A 23,581-nucleotide genomic window follows, 5' to 3' on the forward strand; every position below is an offset into this window, starting at 1 on the left:
TTATAGTATTGCTGTATTAAAAAAACAATCATACTGTATCAGATATTCTCTTATACGAATTTTTGTTTAAAATTTGTAATCGAGTTAAAGACTTCCTTAATTAAATTCATTTTAAAGTAGCGTTTCAAACAGTGAATATACGGTTAAAACAGTCTTGTACATTAGTAATTTTGTGGTTGATTTGTCAATTGACCATTTAAAAATTCTATGATCCGATTACTGTATTGATCATTTTTGAATTCAGACAAAGTTATCTTCACTGTAAATTAATAGTCAGTTTAAAAATTTTAGGCGACAAAACAAGATAATTTGAGCTTAGGGAGTTGATATCATAATTTAAGTAAACTTATCTTAAAGACAAGTTACTAGTTATAAGTTGTAGCTTTCGCCGCGATTCTCCATTTTGAAAATGTAACATTTTTCATTAATTCAGTATAATTTTTATATTTTATTAATTAATTAAGTTAAGTTAATCCTAAATTTGAGCAACATATTTATTTTTTTAAATAAAAAGGCTTTTAAAAAGAAATTATGAAATCAGCTGCAATGAGTTTAAGGTTCGTAAAAATCGCATATGAATACATTTTTGAATAGAACGATAAAAATTACATTTCGATACTTTTCTCCCAACAAAAAACTTTGAAAACAAGATTGCAATTGCGCTTACACAACAAATTTATTCAAAATTTTAGAGAGAGAGAGACCCAGAAAGCGAAAACATATACCGATAAATTTTTAAAATAAACGAATCGAAAATTGAATTTCGAATTCAATGCGTGACGTTAATGTGACTTATTATGTTTCATGAAATACAATTTTTTTAGATCAAAGAAATCCAGTAAAAAAATTAAAAATAGAAAGAAAAAAATCGAAATTCCAACAATAATTACAATTTTCCAACATTTTCACAACAGCTTGTTCAAATCGACAAGAGAAAAAAAAATCTTAGGAATAAAATTCAAGCATAAGAAGTGAACCGATTTTAAGAATAATGCACAAGATCTCTTTTTTATTGCATTTAAAAAAAAATGCTATCTGTTAAGAGTGAATGAAGAGCAAAATTATGTTCATTTGCTGTTCTAAAATAATGAGCTATTTCATTGATAGATTACGGTTTAAGTTGGAGAGGAGCTGGTGATTCGTGAAAAATCTTTAAAGAATGAAGCATAATACCTTCAGGCTTAAGATCATCTATTATTTTAACATTATCTCCACCCACATGGATGACTTGCAGGGCAGAAAATCTACCCCTTCCGCTTGTGCCTGACAGCAGTGCAACCTGTTGATTTACTTCAGTTTACTCTGCGCGTATTATTAAAGAAACGTGAGTAGAGTTCAAAAAGTTTTTCTTTTTTTTTCTTCAAAAAAAAGAAAGATGAGATTTACACAACAGTTATCACTTTCTTCCGTATGGAAAAATTAAACAAATAAAGTTAAATGTGGTGCATATACATTACTAGATTTTCAGCTTCATTAGCACAGTACTAACCTAACTGCCGAAAGGATGCGTACTTTTCATTAATTTAAGGTGAAAAATGCCTAAACTGAGATATTAATATATTTCTAAGATGCTGTTAGATTTTGAATGGCATTGATAGCTATAAATATATGAATAGCATTCAGTATAAATTTTATAGATATTTTATTTATTTTACTGCCTTCAAAAAAAAATTTTAAAAATCTATTTTTATGTTAATATTCTTCGTTAATATCTATTTTCGTGTTAACGTTTTTTCAGTAAATGAACCCCAACCTGCCTCGACCAGAATTATCAACCAGAATTATCTCTAGTTCAAACCACGTTGTTTCAAATGTCAATGATGGGTTTCAGATGCGAAGAACCATTATTATTAAAAAAAAAAAGCATAAACGCATCTTAAGTTTTCAAGTACTGTTATCAAATATTCAGAAATATCAAATATAAGAATAATCATAAAAGTCAACTAAAAAAACTAATTTAAAAATGGTTTGAATGAAAGGTTATAAAAGTTTACTTGAATACTTGCAATCCCTAAGTAAGAGCTTTATGATTCATTTTAGTAATATGTGAAAATGTACAAAATCAATTAAGTTTATAACAAAGGATCGAAAAAAAGTTAGCATTATTTTTAATTAAAATTTAACATTGATTTGAAATAAGGGCACATTTGAATATCTTAAATTTTATCCTTGAAGTTAATAATATTGTTTAGACATAAATTCGTGCACGTAATTATTAATCGTAATAGTCTCAGCAATGTTTTCAAGGTAAACATTGTTTTTGACTCTTAAATCTAAAATTAAGAAAATAAAGCAGTAAGTTTACAACTAAAATTCATTTACCATTATTGTTTTAATTCATTGATGAATGAAATGGAAAAACAGTAAAAGCTGAGGAATGCTTAGAAATACAATGCAAATACATCAGAATATGACTAAACGTAATTCACTTAAAAACTTTTAAATTATAACACAATCAAACAATAAAATAAAAAAAATTTAATTACTTTAATTTTTTAAAAACTTTTTTTATTTTCAAAATGAAAGAATGATACAAAAATAATCAATAATAAAAAACGAAATATGCAAATTAGCATCAACTTAATTTTAAATATTTTTTTGCACTAATTTTCAAAAAAAAATTATTTTATTTCTTATTGCAGGCCAAGCAAAGTCACAATGGTTTGAGACGCGAAAAACATCCGAAGTAATGAAAGATATGAAGAGTGCAGTATATAAAGTTTTACTAAGCATAAAATATATTAAGCCAGGCAACATGCATATATATAACCATTGAGCATTTTGAAACAAAAACTCTTAAGTTCTTAAACGCTTTAAATTTTTTTTGTTGATCTTATTCATTCAGAAATTTTTCTGTTTAATTATTATGAGTTAAAGAAATGTTTAAATATTTTCAATGCACTTTTTAATTACTCCAATAAAAAATTAAAAATTACTCCAATAAAAAGTCTGAAATTTTTTAAAAATCATCAAATGCATGTACGAAAAGGTCATTAAAACAGATAATACGCAGAGACTCAACATCTGTAAATCGTTCACTAATTTAGAAGATTGTGCCGAAAAAAAACGTTATATAGATGAAAGTATCATTTCCCACAATTGCGAACACCAAAAACTGGTTTAACACCGATTAATTACCGGTGGATTAATCCACCCAATCACCTAATCATTGTGCGATTAAAAATGACTTGGACATTACTAAGTTTGTTAATTATCAAAAATATTATCACCTGTTTAACTTTAAGACTTGAAACACCTTTCAAAAGGAAAATAAAACGAATCTGTGTTTATTATGAATCAAATTTCATTTTTTAATTTATATTCAGAGCCTAAGTAACATGATTTGATACATAATTTTTTTTATTTTTATCTTCTTTGAAGTTAAAACAGACGTTATCATTTAATTTCTTAGATTCTTGATGTTTATTTACACTCACTCTTATTGATCATTTTTATTATCACGCATTTGACATGTATTAAGACATAAAGAAACGAATATTGCTAGATCTAGTTCAAGTCAGCATACTTAAGATTTTAAAGGAGAAAGCCTTAAAAAAAATATTTTACCAATTAAAAAGAAATTGGGTGAGTTTATATCTTTATTGAAGACATAAGCACTCATTTTTTTAAGCGTCTTGTTTAGTAATTACAGCAAATACGTGTTGTAGAAAAGTAACAATGCTATTTTTGCTAATTTTTAAAATATTAGAATTTGTTCTTTTTTTTTCTTCTTAATTAAATTTATTGAAAAGCTTAACAAATTTAGTTGATCTAAAATACGCAATAATAATTATCGATCTGAACAATTTTCACAATAATAAAAAATAATGAAATACGAAATAAAATTTTTGAAATTATGTTCACATTATTTAGACTTCGATTCTCTTTCACTTAATGTTTCTTTCGAAAATCAAATTGCAAATACTTCATTTAAAGATTTCTAAACACAGGGCATGAAGATTCACTTTTCCTCATTGGTGCTGCAAGAATTATTACAGTCATCTTACGTTCTTCGTCATAACGCGTCTCATCTCTCTATATCGCTATTTCGTTTGTTTCCCGACGCAAAATAAGGATCTTATAAAAAATTTCTATAACTTAGATGCTAGGTAACACGGCAATACACTTTCCCGAGGATAAAAATTCTAAGACGAATATTTTCTATGATTTCAATGCAATTTTAAGTTCAGGAATTCTCCTTGTAGCATGAGACCTTCACAATTTTGAGAACCAATTTAGATTAACTTTCGACCTAATCTAAATTGGTTTTAAGATTAACAAAGAAAAAAAAAACATTACATATAATTACATATGAAAAAGTTTTAAATTTAGAGTAAAAGTCAAATTTCGGGGGAAAAAAAAGTTCGAACTTTTTTTTTTTTTCTTCCCAAGAAGTCTTTAATTTCAAGAAAGACTTTTAGAGATGAAGTAATTATCACAAGATTCCTAAAGAATATTCTACATAATTTTATAAAATAAATTAAATAATAAGCTTCTTTACTTTTTTTTTGAAGTTACATACTTTATTTAAAATTAACAAAGCTATTAAAATTAACTACTACTAGATAACTATAGTTGATGTCCGAGTTAAAACAAAAAACAAGGGTGAGGGTGTTACAATTTGTTACGTAAGCAAGGGAGGGAAATTGCAATGCTGATTTTTACAAGGGGAAGTCCAAAATTGTACTAAACATGCTTACGTAATATTTGAAAGACCCCTAACTCGTTTCATGTTAAAATTTAGAAATCCAGCTTGAAAACTCCCTTAATAAATGCATAAAAAATATAACACACAGGGCAAAAATATTTCCGTTATAATATACAATGTTTTACGCGCGGTTAAACAGCCGATGTTAAAATTTTTTAAACAAATTTCTAAATGCTGAATAGAAATATGTACATGACCTAAGAAATTTTTTTTAATACTTCAGCCCAAGAGTCCTTTCACCGTTTGAATTCGTTGCTTTTACAAGTCCGAGGTAGCATTAAGAAAACAGATTGTTAAAAATATTAAAATATAATCGAAAAAAAATTTCATTATGCAGCAACTGGAGTACAATGAAAAATAAGTACAATCAAAAAGAAAAAAAATCTCGAAAAAGTGGAAAAAATTCAAACATTTAATAAACTATTACTACGTAGAAATAATCATATTCCCGTAACGATAGAATAAATCCAAAAAGTTAAATGTTTATTTCAGATTGTAAAAATTAGTAATTGTTGCATGCAATAAGAACCAACAGACTTAAGTAATATATAATTATAAGCACATCCCCCTTTTTCACCTTATTTAAAGGCAAAAAGTGCTCTTCTTCAGTCTCATAATCATCAGCTTTTTCTCTTATACAAGGGTAAACTAATACCGTGATCGTGGACAGTCACTCTCCACCTGTTGGATGATGCGGGTCACGCTAAAACAACGAGATAAATTACTGGCCGGGGCCCATCACATCCTGGTCGGGGTCTCTGAAAGAGGCAGGGGTTATCTAGGGTCAAGCCCTGGGCGGCAAGTAACGCACAAGCCTGGTGAAGCAGGTGGATTTCCTAAAATGGTCCACCCGTTTAATAAGGGGATATATAAAAAGTATACATTAACGCTATTTCTTTCTTTTGAATTTTGATACGATTATTAGAAAAATGGCAAGCAATAATCTTTAGATAAAAGTAAAAGTTTTAATAACGAATTTAAGATTTAAAGTATAGTGAGTTCTGTCAAACTTAGAGTAAGCTTTGAATTGCCAGAAAGAAAATTTCAAAATGCAAACAAATTATTGAAAGAGAACTTCCCCATTGAATAATACTAAGTTATCTTTTTATAATTTGCTTTCATTTTGATATTTTGAAAATTTCTTTTCGGTATTTCAAACTTCATAGCTTACTCAAGGTTAGCCTGAACTCACTTTTCAAATTACTTACTTATGAAGGTGAAAGTGTTTGAGATGAAAAGTTTCTCTCGAGGTATAGCGTCCTCTTAATCTGTTTTTAATCGATTCAACGTTACATCCTCTTTCTGAAATTTAGCCAAATGTAACCGAAACATGTTCATTCATAACGCTTTCAATCTAGTTTAAGGGCAGAGAAATTTCCGATTACGGTTTCACTAGGTGATAGAACATACTCTGTTAGTAAAGTTGTATTGGATAATAAATTTAGTTAATTACAGGGACAATTTAAATCTAACCTAACTATCACTTAATTTGTTGGCCATGACCAAAATATAAGTGCAGATTTCATCACGAGAACTAAGAATAAATAAATAAACAAAAATAAAAATGAAAAAGAGTAGTGGCTCTGAATTTTTAGTATTGCACACTGAAACATACTACAACTCTCAAAATTTAAATCATGAATTTACAAAAACGAGTTACAAAACGAGATAAGACTCCAAAAGTAACTATAAGTTCAGAAACATTTCATGTCAAAATTAGTTATTTTAAATTATTGTATAATAAATGCTAACTTTTAATATTTAGCATTTGAAGCATATTGTAGGATATTTTTATAGTGTATTTCTCTACATTTTGCTCATGAAACAAAAACAGATAGAATTAAATAATAAGATATTTCGATGCCATTAAATTGTTCAAAAGTTAACTTAAAATTTCTTATCTTTCTGATAATTTTTCATTCTAATTAAAAATTTTGCGATAATTGCCCAGCAATTAAATACAAAAGATGTATTGCTTTTTAACTGATTTTTTTTAAAGAGAAAAATGAAGAGAATTCCCTCATATATGTAACATGTAACTACTTTTTATAAGTAATATATTATCAATTGAAATGAAATACAGCACGAAATACCGTTGTCTCTTTCTGCCTTAAGTTAAATCTTTCAAACAATAATTTTTCAAATTTGCACTTATTTAGATATAAAAGAGAAATAGTTATTCATCATTGAAATTAATTTAATTTACAAAATCAATTATTGATAAATTTTTAAATATGAAATGAAATTTTTTTTTCAAACTACTTTATTTGAATTTTGTATCTTAGTACAAACACAATTCCAATAAACTAAGATTTTTTTAGCAACTATTATTGTTTTTTATAATTAAAAAATAACAAAACATATTTTTGCTTGTAATAAGAGAGTCAGAAAAATAGATATAAAAGGGATATCACCAGTGTCCCATCAGCGTCAAAGGGTTAATAGCTCTGAATCAAACACACTAGACAATAAAAATCATTCACTTTTCCTATTTTGATCGATTTCTCTTTCTAAATAACTCTAAATCAAAAGCATTAAAATAAAAACAATTAGTTTAATTAAAACTTATCTATAGTAAAAATTCAAAACTATATAAAAACATATATATTTTATTTTAACGAAAGTCCCTTAATCATATTACCCCAGTGTTTTTATTTTCGAAGCAAAGTATACCTTCTCCAAATTTACACGTGGGTCGACACGCTTCAGGCGCATGCCGTCGTGACCATTTGACCATACTCACTTTAATCTTACGAAGAACACGTTTTTACACTAACAATTTGTCTGAACCATGCTATCATTTATGTTGCTATTCAAAATAAAATAGATATTTTGAAAATCACAGAATATTAGAAGGGGGCAATTCACTAGTGTAAGGATGCGATAATATAATGTACAGCTGGAAAATCCAGAATTATCCCGGTGCTTTACTGGTTTACTTTTGGACTTATTACTGTTAAAAATAACGCACTTTCTTTTCTAAATAAAAATAAATTGTTAGCCTTACCCTAAAAAAAAAGAGAAAAAAAAAGCGAAATAATTGTTAACCATCGTTGCATATTAATTCACAAGTGTATGGATGCAATAATATATAGGACCGTCTCAAAATCGAGAATGATCCCGGCGCTTTACTGGTTTATTTTTGGACTTATTACTACTAAAAATGTACGCACCTTTTTTCAAAATAAAAATAAATTATTAACCCTACCCCAACAAATAACAAAAATTATGCGAAATGACTTTTAACTCTAGTTGCATATTAACCATTTGACGCAGAATTTTTATTAAACATATATTCATACTTTTTTTTAAATATTATTTTGTATTAATTTAGATCAAATATGAGAAAAAATATTATATTTAACATTTTACTAATTTATCGCTATGAAATAAAGCAAGAAACTCTGGTGTTTTTTTTCGTCGTTAAAGGTATAATCTTCCTAACACAGCTCATTTCCAAACAATAATTTTTCAAATTTGCAGTTATTTAGATCTAAGAGAAACAGTTCTTCATTAATGACATTTCTATAATTTTCAAAATCAATTATTGATAAATTTTTTAATTGGAATGAAAAAAAAATTTTTTTAATTACTTTTTTTTGGATTATATATTTTAGTAAAAATATAACTTCTGATAATTTAACAGATTTGTTTAGTAACTATTATACTATTTTTTATAATAGAAAAATACCAGAAAATATTTTTGCTAGTAACTAGAACACAAGAAAAAAAATGAATATATGAAAGGGACAACGGTATCCTATCTGCGTTGAACTTTCAGAAAATACGTGAATCATTAAAACTCTCTAACTAAATCATTAAAAAAATATATATAAATAATTATGAAATGTAAATACAATGAAAATTGAAGGTAAACATTTTTGTCAGAAGTAAGTTATTGCATGGCCCCTACACTCATAATATTTAACAAATCTGAGATAATTAAATTCTCTATTTCAATTGTTTCTAAATCAAATCATTAAGAGATGAATTAAAAGTATTTTAGAATGACAAACCTGAATAACATAAGATTTTTTTTTGCAGAATTTAAAATATTGAAAGCCCCTCATTTCATACTTTTTTTAAAATCTTGCCTCTAAATATTAAGTTTTTCTCTAAAACAAATTAAGAGCACTGAAAATTTTAAAAGTAATAATACAATAATAGAAAGAAATAAGTAAAAATAAAATAACAATGAAGTACAATAAAAGTTTAAAATTATGCAATTAGTGGACGGTCCCTCTGGTAAAAATTATAGGTTTAAAAATATCAATTAATTCTTATCTTGATTAAATTAAATGAATCACACGGAGATGGAAATTTTGAAGTGATGAAGCTCTGTGATTATTGACAGCTCTTGCTCTGAGGACCTACATGAAAATATGTACTACTTAGTGAATGGTCCTCAAGTCAAATTCAAAGATTATGGTGCTGATATATAAAGAGAATAGTGCAGGAAGGCAGGCTATTCACGAATACGCTTCACCAACGATGAAATTAACAAGAGAAATAAAATTTTCTGTTGCTTTTAAATTTGGCAATGTTTTGTTGGTCCCCGTGATCAGCGAAAATTCGAGAGATCTTTCAGTTCGATTTCAGAGGGCGGAAAATGAAGTCTGAAATTGAGAATATCTTGCAAAATGCAGCAGAATTGCTCATGAGAGTGCAAGAATCCTTTCCACTGAATCCAGTTCAGTATATAGGCACATGCAAACGCTCAAGTATTTAATCTCTAACATGTAAAATGATAGGCGCTTTCATACGGACTGACAGTACGCCGAAATGGATTGCGGTTGAATGAATAGTGAAAACGTTAAATAGCACAATGTGAATACCACGCTTTTTGCATAATTCGTGGCGAAAATCGACATGGTAAAGAAAATATATCTCATTTTAGAAAAGGAAAAATTAAGTACATTTTAAAAACACATAATGAAAAAAAGTACTTTTAAAAAATTAAAATAAGCACATTTAAGCACTTTTTAAAAATGCTAAGCACCCTACTGAGGTTTACCAATTTAGCAATAATTCTTTTAAAGAAGTTTTAATGCCATTACATATCTGCTTCTAAGATTCGTGGAGATTTCTTAATATTCTTTGACAGACAAAATTTTGTTTAAAAAGCTAACAAAGTACATACATTTATTTGGGTACTTTGTTAGGTTTTGGTAATATAAACGGTAATTAGATTTTTTTTAAAGAACGTGAATGAAGTTTTCTTTGCAAGTAATTCTGCTTTCATCTTCATTTGGAGCATATTCTGCTGGGACCTGAATTTATTTTCAATTGTTCAAAAACTGTCAATAACCCGTTTAAGCCTTCATTTAAAATTAATACAGCTAAATAAGTTGCAATGATAAATATTTATATTGAAAGTACCAGTAATTTTTTTCTTACATAATTTAAAAAAATATTTCAATAAAATACTTAAAATGACAATATTATACTATATAATGTTTTGATAAGAGTGAGCAAATTCATTAATTAATCAGTTATATAAGCTAACATAAGACCGAATATAAGTTATATAATTACATATAAATCATCCAAAACTCATATTTACTCTTCTCTTCTAATAGGTATATGGTATATGTAATTATGTTACATAAGCTGGCTAAAAAAAGTTAAAATTTGCTTGGATTAGATTTTATTTCTTGTTCTTTGTACTCAATTTATCTTTAAAATCATGACAAATTAAAGTGAATAATGACAGAAAAAATCATTGCTTTCTAACTTTAATAATTTAAACCAATGATTAAAAAAGAATTAAAATTAATAGTTTCAAGCATAAAATTTAATCTTAAATAAATTATCACAAGAAACTGAAGTGGTAAGATATTATTTGATTTAAAAAAAATCTTCATGGGCTTCAAAAATATGACGATGGAAATTGAAGTCGATCTATTTCAAGAACTCAAAAAATTGGCACCCATTCTCAAGATTTTCCAGACGTGAATGAGAAGAAACAAAAGTGATTAAAAATATAAAACATAAAGTTGTAAACAAAAAACGGAAAATATAGTCAAAGTGGAAGAAAGGGCCAAAAAAAAAAAAAAAAAAAAAAAAAAAAAAAAAAAAAAAAAAAAAAAAAANAAAAAAAAAAAAAAAAAAACAACAGAAAACCCGCTGTGGCAGTGAGGGGAAAGTCAGGGTAAAATGCATTTCACTAGTTTACAATTAGTGAGTAAGTAATGTCGTTAACAAGAGAATCAGCATTTATATTTATGAAATAAGATTCCAGGGAATCAAGATGAGCTGATGTCACTGAGGTGGAAATAATTTTGGCATTGTCAAAATTGAATTTGTGCCAAAGATTCCAACAATGTGCAGTAAATCATGATTTATGGCATTTTTGATAACGGACCGATCTATAATTTTTCTTAAGTTTAAAGCGAGTCTGGTTTGTCCATTCTAGCCAAGGTTGCATTGGCAAAATATGTAGCATATGCCCTAGCGATTTTCAAAACTGAAAGGATCTTTAATAAACTTAAATTCAATTCAGTTAACAGACCTAAAAAATACTTTAAAATCAAAATGGGAAAGGATAATAGCAATTTTATTTCAAACAGGAGGGGAAAAAACTGTCAAATAACTAATTCATTGTACAGATAAGAAGAGGGGCGTTTCGGTCTTATGAAAGCTGAATCAACTATAGAAGGTTAAATTCACAGTTAGCAGCAAAAGTACGAAGGACATATGTTCGGAGTACATATGTCCTTCGATCTTTCGGTACTCTTTCAATTTAAAAGGACCATATTTTCCACATTACTGCTTTTTTTGAAAGTCAAAGATCAATATTCGGCGAAAAAAAAAATGTTTATTCAGAGAAAGTTAATCATTGTGTCTGCTTTTGTAACTCAGTAATTGGCATATTTAAAGTAAGGTCCTTGAACTATGAAGATTGAGAATTAGTTTTATGAATAACATGCTATTTTTATAACTGTTGTTAGTTTGTAACTGTTATTAATAACCGTTAAATAAGTTTACTTCAACCAGCGTCCTCATTGCTAATAAGAAAAATAGAGCAAAATGAAGAGTCAGTTTGTGAAGTAGAAAAGCGTTTATCAATATTTTTATAATTTAAAAGTTACTTCAAGGCTGTATTATTTGGGCTAATGAAACTTTTTAAAATTTCAGAATTATTACTGAGATAAAAAATTATTTTAATTAGATTAACTTATATTGCATAATAATTTTTAGATTATGGCCTGTTTGGATAAAACTTCTCAAAAATTACAATTCAAGCCTATACAGAATTAAATTATTTGAAAGAAAGAGGATTAAATTACAATAAGAGAAATAAATTAATTGCCTCAATGATTTTCATAAGATCAAATATTTCTATTAACCTTAACTTCTGTCAATTTATTTTTTATTGTACAAGTTACATTAATACAAGAATAAATTGGAATAACAAAAAGTAAAATAGAAAAATGAAATAAATTTTAAAAAAAGTATAAGTTATTGATTACTTCAACTGCGATCTCATTTTATAAGCTTATCAAGCAGTTAAAGGAGCCATCTTTCATATTGGATTAAACAATCCTCATAAACCATCAATAGCTGCAGCAGCAGCATTTGTTCAAACAGGCAATGGTGAGACATTTATTACTGAATTTTCAACAATACTTTCTCTCTGTCATCATCATTTATAATAGTTTTGTAAATTTCATCTACTTTTAAATCAGTTGTTAAAATATTTTCCTCACAGTTGAAAAAATCTCTAACTGAACAACTTCCCAGTCATTCTCAATTCCATTACAATCAAACTTGTTTCTTCATATAGAAATCGCTTCATCAAGATTAAAAGTTAAAAAAAATTTTTTCACATGTTAAGAATTTTCGGTCTAAAACAGAAGCACAGTTGCCTTTAACCCCTTTCTTCTTGAGCCTGTCAAAATGATTGGGGGGGGGAGTGAGTTTCCCCCTCTATTTCTCGTAATTGTGATATTTCTGGGCTGGAGTGTTCAAAAGTAATGAGCCAAAAAAATTCTTAAGCTCATTCTAAAAAAGATTCTTAAAATTCTCATTCTTAAACCTGAAATTATATTTGTTTCTTAATCAATACACCAGATGGCAGTACCAGACTATTTGTAACATATTTAGAGATAGTTTATTTTAAACTAGATGTCACCACTAAAAACGTAAGATAAAAATTAATAACTAATACATACAATAAAAAGTGAAAAGAAAAAAGACATAGACCACAGGGAATAACTTTTGTTTTAATGATTGGATCATCCCGTTCCAGGACTCAATCTTAATGGTTCAAGGGGGTGATAAATAATTAGTACAGACAATATTTTAAGTTACAAAATCAGACACAAAAACTTACTCTCTCTGAATAAACATATCTTTTTCTTAAAACGGATTCTAATCTCTGACCCCCAAAATATAGGGAACAGCTGCAATGTGGGAAATATGGTCCCTATAGTTTGGTCAGGAAGGCAATCCAAAATTCAAACTCATCAACATTAATTTTACTTTCTGTGTATTTCGCCGTATTTTGAGAGACTTTTAAGCAAAATTAAGCATTTTTGCAATTATAAAATTTGTTTACCTAAGGATAATTTCATGCAAAAAATAATTTTAGTCAATACTTTTTACTTTTTATTAATTTATTTCATAATAGCCGAAAAAAATTTTGAATTGTAAGGTATAAAATTTTTTACATCATATATTTAATTTTACATAGCTAAAATACAAAACATGAGAGAAATCCATCACGTACTTTCTGAGAAATCGAATTTTAAATATAGGACAATAAATATTTGAAATATTGAATCCTAGTACCTGGAGATCTGATTATTAGATCAAAAATTTTTCAGGGTGGTCTGTTTTTATTTGGCCCACTGTACATGCACTTGACACTTTGTTTTGTATAATTTCCCTTGAATAAAAAAATAAGCGCTTTTATTACTGTTTTCTTCAAAATTATACGAGTTTCTAGTAAAGAATTACATTCTTGATTTTATTAGCCACCATAAAAACATTTTATGTATAATTTTCAACTTAAGAAATATGGAGTTACTAACTATATTTTTAAATAGATAATGCACTTTAAAATAACAATTATACTTAAATGCAAAATGGGACCATGTAAAAGGAGGTTTATTATAACACTGTAGAAGACAAATAAATAAATATAATAAAAAATAAAAAACTTGGCTGAAAAAACTAAATAAATAAAAACAAATTAAAAAAAATTATTAAAATGATAAGGTGATAAGTTCTTGCCTGGATCATTTACATAAAAAGATAGAGAATTTATTATTTGTCAGAAAATTTCTTTCTTAGCTATAGCACTAACTTCTGATTTTCAGTTATGGTTTTTCTTATAGTAAGAGAATTTCATTTTTTTAAAAATATCTTTCTTTGCTAGTTGAGCCAGCTTCCATGCTTCACTGTTTAAGTTTGAAACATGTTTCTCTAAATCTATCTTCCTGAATTTCAAATAAAATATGCCTTCTTTTTATTTATTATTTTTTCACTTTCCTGTTGCTTAACCTTTTGGGTTTCTAAGTAAACTACTTAGTAAGTGCACTGCTACATGAATCACACATTTATTTCATAATGTTAACTTTAGGAAGTCCTCTACAGTTTTTTAAAACAGTAAATAAATTTTCTTTAAATTGTCACTCAAATTCACTGTTCTTGTTCACACTGAATCCATGATCGAAGGTAAGAAAATGGAAGGCAATATCTGCAAAAGCAGTAGCTTTACAGACACAAGTTTGTCTTCAACTCCTATTTGAATAACTGAAAAACGATTGCTTTTGATTTTAGACAGCTTAGCAACTACTTTTCACTGAATATAAGAAATTCGGGTCGATATTAAGATCTTAAAATGACAGATGCATTTTCCGAAAACAAATGGTTGCAAAATTCTAAAGGAGTTTTACTGCTTGTGCAGGGGAAATATTAAATAAGTAATACAAATCTTTGAAAATGAAGGACAAATTCTGTTCTGTCCCTTTACAAAATGCGTTATTCAAAATATATAATCCACAAATTGAGTATTGATAAACATTCAATATTCAATTCTTTTTTCTTTTCTTTTTAGATCTGTTTGAAATTTTTCGTAAAAGCACCAATTTTCAGTTAGAGCACCAATTATAATTACAACTTTTTTAAATCTTATTTTCCCATAGCTGAGGGGAAAGCAGATTACAAATCAGCAGCAGTTGTATGGCCCATAAATAGTGAAGCTAAATACGAGGTAACAACCTTTTTACATTATGATTGAAATTATTTAACATGGATATACAGCTGCTTTGTATTATCTTACTTAAAGACTCAGATAAAGTGCACAACATTTGCAATGAATTTTAGATTCCTTCAAAATGTAGCACGACCTTAAAACGACTAAGAAATGCCATTTTTCTTTTACTGCAAGAAAAGTTTATTCCAATGAAGCCATCAGGAAACATGAATGAAAACATATTTAGAATGTCACTGCTGAATTAACACGAGTTGTGTCGTGATAACTTTCAAGCACACTAATATTTCTGCAACCAAAACATCTTTTGAACTTAGGTGGCCAAGAAAAACAGAAGCAATGTTTCCATTATTGTTAACGTAAGATCAACAATTGGCAGACCATAGCATCAGAGCAAATCCACTGGAAGACACTTATTGTGATAGCTTTAGGCTGTAGCGAAAGAAAAATATATTCGTTGTAACATCATCATCATCTTCCCTGCTATTTCCATCTGATTTTAAAAAAACATTTTCCAATGGCAGTAGATAGGATTTCTTCAGCTTTCAGGAATGAAGAATACTGAACTCCTAAAAAAAAATGTTTAAAAATATTTCTAACATAATTTTACACTTAAGTTCACAATAGAGGAGCTTAGTGGAAGTACCAAGTAAGTGACATTATTTGAGTTATCTTTGGATGGAAGAGCCAGGAAAAAAAGACTTGGCAATAAAATAGTCAACAACAAACCCTAGAAAATCACTCGCTTGGCAGCATACTCTAAGACAAAGGAAGAAAATGGAAAAGTTGATGCAGTCAAATTCACTAAAATGTCACTTACCAGGTTTCTCCACTAAGCTTTCCAATTATCCTTATAATTGGATATAAATTTTACTCTCTATAATAATTTCAAAAGAACTTAGCATACCTAACCTTGACAGAACTTAGTATATCTTACTTAGTATTTTAAAATAACAAATAAAACCTTTCAATAATTTTAATTAAAAAAAGTTTGAATTATGTAAATAAATATTTGCAACTGAACTTTTTCATTCAAATTAATTCATATAATATAGGTCAGAAAAATCATATACCAGACAATCATCATGTTTATGAATTTATTAAAATTTTAATTTAAATACCTCATAAAATAGAGTTTTAAAAATAAAAAGGAAATTGATACAAAGTTATTAAATTACAAGTAGATTAAATTGTATTTGGATATAGAAAACTAAAGAATAAAATAAGCAGAAAACAACAAAAATCAATAAATTCAGACTGAAATGCATTTAAAATTTAATGTAACATTGTAATAGTATTAAGCCAAAAGGACATCTAGAAAATGGATTGAAATTGTGATAAAAAATAAATACTTAAGTGAGCAGTTCAAATTATGATATTGAAAAGTATACAATCTTAAACACTATTAAACTATATAAATAAATTGTAACTCATCTCAGCACAATATTTAAAGAGGTGAAACAAGCAACATGACATTAAATAATGCAGAAAATAACGAACTAAATAAAATAAATAACAGCCTACATAATAAATCACTTAGATTGAATACCCAAACAATAAAATAAAATCTCTGCTAAATGCATAAAAAAAACCACTATATTATTTTAAAATGAATTTTATTTATTTATTCTTTGCCTTAATACAGTTAAGTATAAATCAAGCAGGAAGAATTAATTAAAATAAGAAAAATACGAAATGATAAAGAAAATTTCTAATTTCATTTTTGAAAAGAGTGTAAGGCTGTAACTAAAGCTTTTCAATTATCTAAATAGTACAAACAATTAATCATAAAAATCAGGCTAAGGGAGTCATTAAAATAATAAGAAACTTCCAAACGATAAAGAAGATTTCTAAACTTATTATTGGAAAAAATAAAAGGTCAAAATTAAAAGTAAACTAACATAAAATTTGCTTATATTGTTAAAATGAAATTAATGGACTATCCCTTATTTCAACTTGCATTTACACATTAAATGAATTCTAATTACAGAAAAGTATGAAAAATTAAAATTAATGGTGAACAATTCATAAATTTGCATGATATTTAGGTGAAAATCAGTCAATGATCCCTCTGCATCATCTTAAAATTTAGAGCTACTGATGTATCTTTAAAAAAAGTTTATTAAAATGAAATCAAATTATGGAATTTTAATGATTTAATTTGGAATTTTAATGATTTAATTAATTTTGATAGATAAATTTCATCGTAATTTTGATAGTTAAATTTGATTGGAACTTTTATTGAATCTTATAAAGAAACATAAAAGTTCTGAACATAAAAGTTCCGAAATCTCAGACATAAACATAATAAAACTAGTATCCTAATGAAAGTCTTGGGCGTTTTGATCTATTTTTAACGAAACCAAATGAATGATCAAATGAAACCAAAACAAAATACATTTATATCCACAACTAGAAAAATTATTAAGCATATTGGGCAAAAAAAAATTTAATGCAAAAAAAAAAAAAAAAATTACTTACCTTCAATGTATGTTTTTAAAGTTGCTTCCCGCATATGCGAAATGTCTAACTCTTTAGCACACCAAAGACATTTAGCTTTTTGAACAGAAGATTAGTTTGCTCTTAGCCAGACCCAATGCTCTTTTCTTGCTATTCATAAGAGGTTAAAAATTCATTTCCACATTTTGAATAATGAAATAATAAGAATTTTAATTAACAACCACTTCAGCTTTGGCGATAAAGAAACATGTGTTGAAGAATAATTAAATGTCATTGATCTTAGATAGCATAACCAGACCACAGACAATTCAACCCAACAAAACTAATTTGACCATAATCCCAAAAAAAGCAATTTTTCTACAACCCATCAGAGAGAGTTGGAAAAACCGGCTTTTATACATAGAGATCCCCTTACTGATCTCTGTACCATGCACGTGTAAGTCATCACAATGGTAGTTTGTCTGAATGCTAAAAACAAAGTTTTTCTTTCATGGAATTCATGACATCAATCAGCATTTTTAAGAAAAAATCTTTTTCTGAAAAAGAGAGCACCCTTTAAAGCTTGAAGAACTAAAAATGTTAGAAATTTTCACTCTTGGCAGATTTGAATGTTCTTTTGAATTAGTAACTTATTACAACAGGGTCCAGTCATTTGATCATAATTTTTCTCCCTTAGACACAATACTTTCAAGGTATTCCTGGGTCTCTCTTATCATCTTTCTCTCCAAGTAAAAAAAATTGAATGTGAAATTTCATTTAATAGCACCACAGCATGCTATTTTCTAATTTCTTCTCCTTAAAGCAACAATCATTAAAGAGAGATGAACATACTAACTTAAAAGTATTTCAAATTTTATTTTGCATTTCTCAACCCTTATCTTACTTATTTCACTGTCCTTTAAATAGAGTGCATCCTATAAAGTGGTAAATAGATTATGGCTCTGATATAAGGGATCTGGATCATTAGAATTGTCCTATAACCTTTTGCTTACAGCGCAGGGTTTCCACTCAATTTTTAAAAAAAATTCAAGGACTTTTAAGCACCTAAAATCAAATTTTTCAAGGATCTATTTGGTATTACAGTTATACGCTAAAGTACATGTCAACCAAATTTTACAATTACGTAGAAGCAGAAATTGTATATTTTTAAAGCACAATGCTTATTTGACAACAAAAAAATATTTATTAAATTTATCAGCAAAAAATACAAATGGTTGATATTTACATTGCTGTTTCAAATCACTTAAAAAAAATTCCAATTGACAAAAAAAATATATCCAATTGACTTACGAATGATACTCGCCAACATTTAAAAACTAGCATCAGCGAAACTCTTCATGAAAAATTTAATGAAGTGGATTAGAATTAAATTAAACTGAATTAATGAATAAGGCATACTACATTAAACAAGTATAGTAAATAATTGATAAAGTTTGTGTGATTGTAGGGTTATTAAAATATAAATAATTTTTTTAATATGTTAGATCAAATTTTAGGTTACGGGAAATGTATATGATTAGATAAAATATCAAAATATATCCATTTAACATATTTTGTTACTTCAGAATATCAGTAATGTAATTTGAACAGAATAAAATCTATTGCAGAATAATATTTTACAGATGACTAACTGAGACTTACCAAGCTTTATTTTCTTTACAATAAATATATCCATAAAATGTAAAGCGGGATTTTTAAAATTTTGTGAATATGAGTAATTTTCACTAAGCATAATTTTTAAATCGCATTTATACGAATCTAGATGTACTACATGTAAATCAAAATTATAAGAAACGTGAAGTTAGTTTCGAAGATTACGTAAATTACGTATCACAATGTGTGATTAGTAAATTGAAATGCGGTGTATGTTTCTTAAATCAGAACAATATGAATAGCAAATTAAACAAAACGCACGAACTAACAAGATGTAAATCACAATGTGTGATACATAAATCACTTTAATGTGAATTCTGTTGGGTGATCAGCTAATAGTTTTCATGCGAATAGTGATCATTATGATGCAAATTGCAATTTGTGATTCGAAAGGTGCTTAATATAGAACAGCTATATGTGATTCTTAAATCATTTTGATGAGAATTGTGACTGGTAATTCTTAAATCTCTCTTTTGTGAATCGCAATGCGTGATTTGTAAACTATTAGAATGAGAATTGTGAGGCATAATTCTGAAATTACTGAAATACGCATCACATTATATGATTCAGAAATAACTTTAATGTGAATCATGATGTGCGATTTATAAAATACCTTAATACGAATTATGATGAGTAATTTGCAAACCACTTTTAAGCAATATACGATATGTTCGATTTGAAAATCGCAATTCATAGAACATTTTATATGAATTCCAATCCGAAAATCAAGAATCAATTTAATGTGAATCACAATGCTTATTCATAATCAATGATACCTGTATAATTAAATTTTATTTATTATCATTAAAAACTAAATGTAAAAATTTGAATATAAATGATAAAAAATTAATTATCCTTCGTATATAAATTAAAAGAACAAATAGGATATAAATATTAACCAGTCGTAATAATGAAGGTAACACATTGAACATATATGTAAATTGATTAAGCACTATATATAATTCAAAATCTGACTACAAAACCTAAAAGTTGCTAGAAATTTCAGTTTTCAAAACATCAGAGATGAACAATAATCTGGTGTAAAAAATCTAGGAGAGAAAAGTTTTGCATCTTCTTTAACCCCCTTTCACTTCAAGCATTAAAAATTGCATCTGTTAGAATTTCTATAATCTTCCTTTGAAGTTATTTATTATTTTTTTACTGCTTTTTTGTAAGAAAGATTAGTATTATTTTAAATCTTAAATCAAGTACTTTTCAAGTACCCTATAGCAGAATTCAATGACTTTTTAACAAAATTCAAAGACTTTCAAGTACCAGGGGAACCCTGATGTGCATCAGAATGACAATACAATAGAGATTGTTTCTTTTCAGGAAGTACTAATGTACGTTATTTTTTATATAGATTAATATCCATACATATCAGATAGTAATAAAAATCATTCGCTTACAAAATCAAAACAATATCATAAATTTGCCATTTTAAAGATAATTATTTAGCAAAATAGTTATTACTCAGACATGCAAATAATCATTCTCAAGCACAATATTGCAATTTCAATGGGTAAAACAATTAAAACTCTTACCTTCATGAAAGATTCTTTACTAGTTGGACCACAACATATTGGCACTGACTTACGCCCATCTAAAAATAAATTAGAATTTCAGTTCAAAAATTTGATGACATGCATATTTACTAAAAATATACTAATGCAAAAGATAAGCAAAAAGTAAACTATTCCATTTTCACTTCCAGTGAATTTGCATAACAATGCAAAATTTAATCCATAAAAGTAAGGTTAGGCTTTATACTTATATTTAAGATAGATATGAGTTTAAGTTAATGAAATTGTTATAGTAGTTCAGATTATATTTAGAAATTAGTGTACACAAACTAGTTACAACGATGATATAGAAAACATAAATGTAAAAAAAATTTTTTTTAAAAATTGCAAAATTACACATTATTTTTGGAATTATAAAAGAAAATTACTACTGAAATTATAACATTTAAGGCATAATACTTGTAGATAGTTTTGTTTTTATTGATACTTCTGTTTCTGTCCACTGACAACACTCTAGGAACAGGCATTAAATTTTTGAAAATCAGATTATTAAAGTATGCAATATCAATTTATGTTTAGAGGTCAGTATTTTTTAAGTACTCTAAATGAAAAACAATATGCACAGATATTATCACTTAAATTGTTTTTCTATAAATTACAAGGCTGAAAATCGGGGTAATAGTGAGAACTGACTGTTTACAGACACGACTTATAACATTTGTGGAAAAGTTTTAAACAATAAATTTAATAAATTGGTAATTTTTATTAATTTCAACAAAAAAATTATACTTTTTATAACAAATATTAAGTCCTAGAAATCCCTGTCTCTTCTGTGAATGACAAACGCACACACATATATATTTCGCTCATTACAAAGTTATGCCAGTGTTTATTGTAAAAGTCGAGACAATCTATCATAATATTCAAAATCAATATTACTTTAAATGTATAAAGTTAATTACCTTTAAACTTTTGTACAAAAAAAAAGATAAAAAGAACTAACTATTCGTTGAGTGAAATTAGATATTTATCTTATTTCAGCCTCTTTTTTTATTTTGGCAGATGATCATAAAAAAATATCCAGTTATTACCAAAAACCACACAGTATCTCGAAGGAAAGTAATAGTGAGGAGGGGTTAAATAATTTTGATAACTAAAATTATTTTTTGGTTGATGCCAGTATGGTGACATTGTGACAAATGTCGCCAAATGATATACGAATGCCGCTAAAATCATATGCATGGAGGACAATATTGCCACCTAGAAATATGTTTGACAGTTACAAAATAGTAAAGAAAGTTTTATTTTTTCCTCAAAATTCCTTGAAAAAAAAATTATGGTACATTAATTTTATTCCATGTGTAGGTTAGGTTTTAGTTTTAAGATTTTTCAAATGGAATAACTGTAATTTTTAAACTTTTATTATGTTGCTCATTGATATATGTGAGGATAGCAATCATAATGTTTAGATATATTTCAGATGTGTGGTACCTTAAACTCTGGTATTTTTTCATGTAATGACGGTGTACTTTTTCATCAATAAAACATTTTTTTTTTTGCTCTTCTAAAATTTACTTATATATTATATTTTAGAATTTTTTAAATTAATATTTTCTCAATTTTACTTTCCCTGCTTACCTCATTCATTTATTCATTTGATCTAATCATTTGTATCTATTAACTAATATTATTTTTGCTATTTTTTCCACTTAATTTTAATAAATTCTAATCTTTAATCATTGTGGAATAATTAAACTAATTAGTTTTAGGGTGTAATAGATGGCAATTAAAAACTTTTCATATGTACCAAAACATGAATCATGCAATCGTAATGTTCGATATTTTCTTCTCAAGTTTGTCTACCATATTAATTTTTTGAACTACTAAATGATTGTCTAATTGGACCACTAAACTTCCATTGTTGGTGAGAACCCTACTTATGCATATAAGTTTTAAATTCTTACTGAAAACAGATATTACTGGGTATACAGATATTTAAAATAAAATTAATAGGATAGAAAAAAAATTCCTAACTTTTAGGTGGTTAAAGAAAAGCTACAATAAGCAAGTATGAAAAATAAAAATCACCTTTAATAACTTATTGTTACTTAAAACCTTTTTTACCATGCCTCAAAATTAAAGAGTGCACTAAAATGTTAAGACCTAGATAAAAACTCATTTAAAAATATAAATACTACAGTTACCTTAACAACTACCTACCTTAACAGTGACATATATTTCAGAAAAATGGACCGAAAAAGAATTTTTTTTGACTGTTTAATTTTGTTCTTTATATTTATTAAAAGTTAGAAAATGGTTTTTTATTACAAAAATAAAATTTTAAATGCCATAACTACCGCATTTATAATTTTAATATACACATAAAAAAGTAATGGATTACACACATCTTATTCAATTAGAGCAAATTAAAAAAAATTTGAAACTAAAAATATTACTATTATAATATAATATAAAGCACAACAATATGATTTTCAATACATTAATTTTACAAATCTTTTACAGTATGGTAAAGGCCAAAATCCCAGCCCACATGTCCCTCCCTCTTCTGAAGTCGTAATCGGTGAAAAACTTGGGGATCACTAATGCCATCTATTAGGAAAATGGAAAATAGTTAATTAGGTATCTTAATGTAAAAACGTTTGGCTTCACAAAATAAAAACGTTAATTTTTCTCCTGCTTGAAGTCAGTTTGGGCATCAGAAATATGCACGTAGTAGTTGCCCGAACTGGATTTGGGCGACAAGAGGTTAATAATGATATTAGGAAAAATTATTCAATAAAAACTAGAGTTACAAAATTTTTTAAAATTATTTATAACTTTTTATCTTGTTCGCCTTCCTTTCATCTTACATTAAATATTTTTTGAAAAGACAAAAATTCACCTGAAGTCTGAAAACTTTCACCCTTGAACAAAATAACACACTCCATACATAACAATCACAAATATTTTTTAACAAATTTTTTCACGCAGTAAATTGAATTTAAATATGTAATTACA

The 23,581-nt window shown here is 27.0% G+C and overlaps 1 protein-coding gene across 2 annotated transcripts in view; it reads right to left on the reverse strand.

Annotated features, from left to right (window-relative positions):
* LOC107450099 (ubiquitin carboxyl-terminal hydrolase isozyme L3) overlaps positions 1 to 23,581 on the reverse strand; it is a 92,220-nt gene that overhangs the window by 48,522 nt on the left and 20,117 nt on the right. For both annotated transcript variants that reach the window (XM_071187481.1, XM_016065825.3), the window contains one exon: positions 20,585 to 20,643. In XM_071187481.1, coding sequence (XP_071043582.1) covers positions 20,585 to 20,643 — 59 coding nt within the window. The remainder of the gene's footprint in view (positions 1 to 20,584; positions 20,644 to 23,581) is intronic.

Source organism: Parasteatoda tepidariorum, chromosome X1, assembly GCF_043381705.1.
Source record: "Parasteatoda tepidariorum isolate YZ-2023 chromosome X1, CAS_Ptep_4.0, whole genome shotgun sequence".
NCBI classification, from domain to species: domain Eukaryota; kingdom Metazoa; phylum Arthropoda; class Arachnida; order Araneae; family Theridiidae; genus Parasteatoda; species Parasteatoda tepidariorum.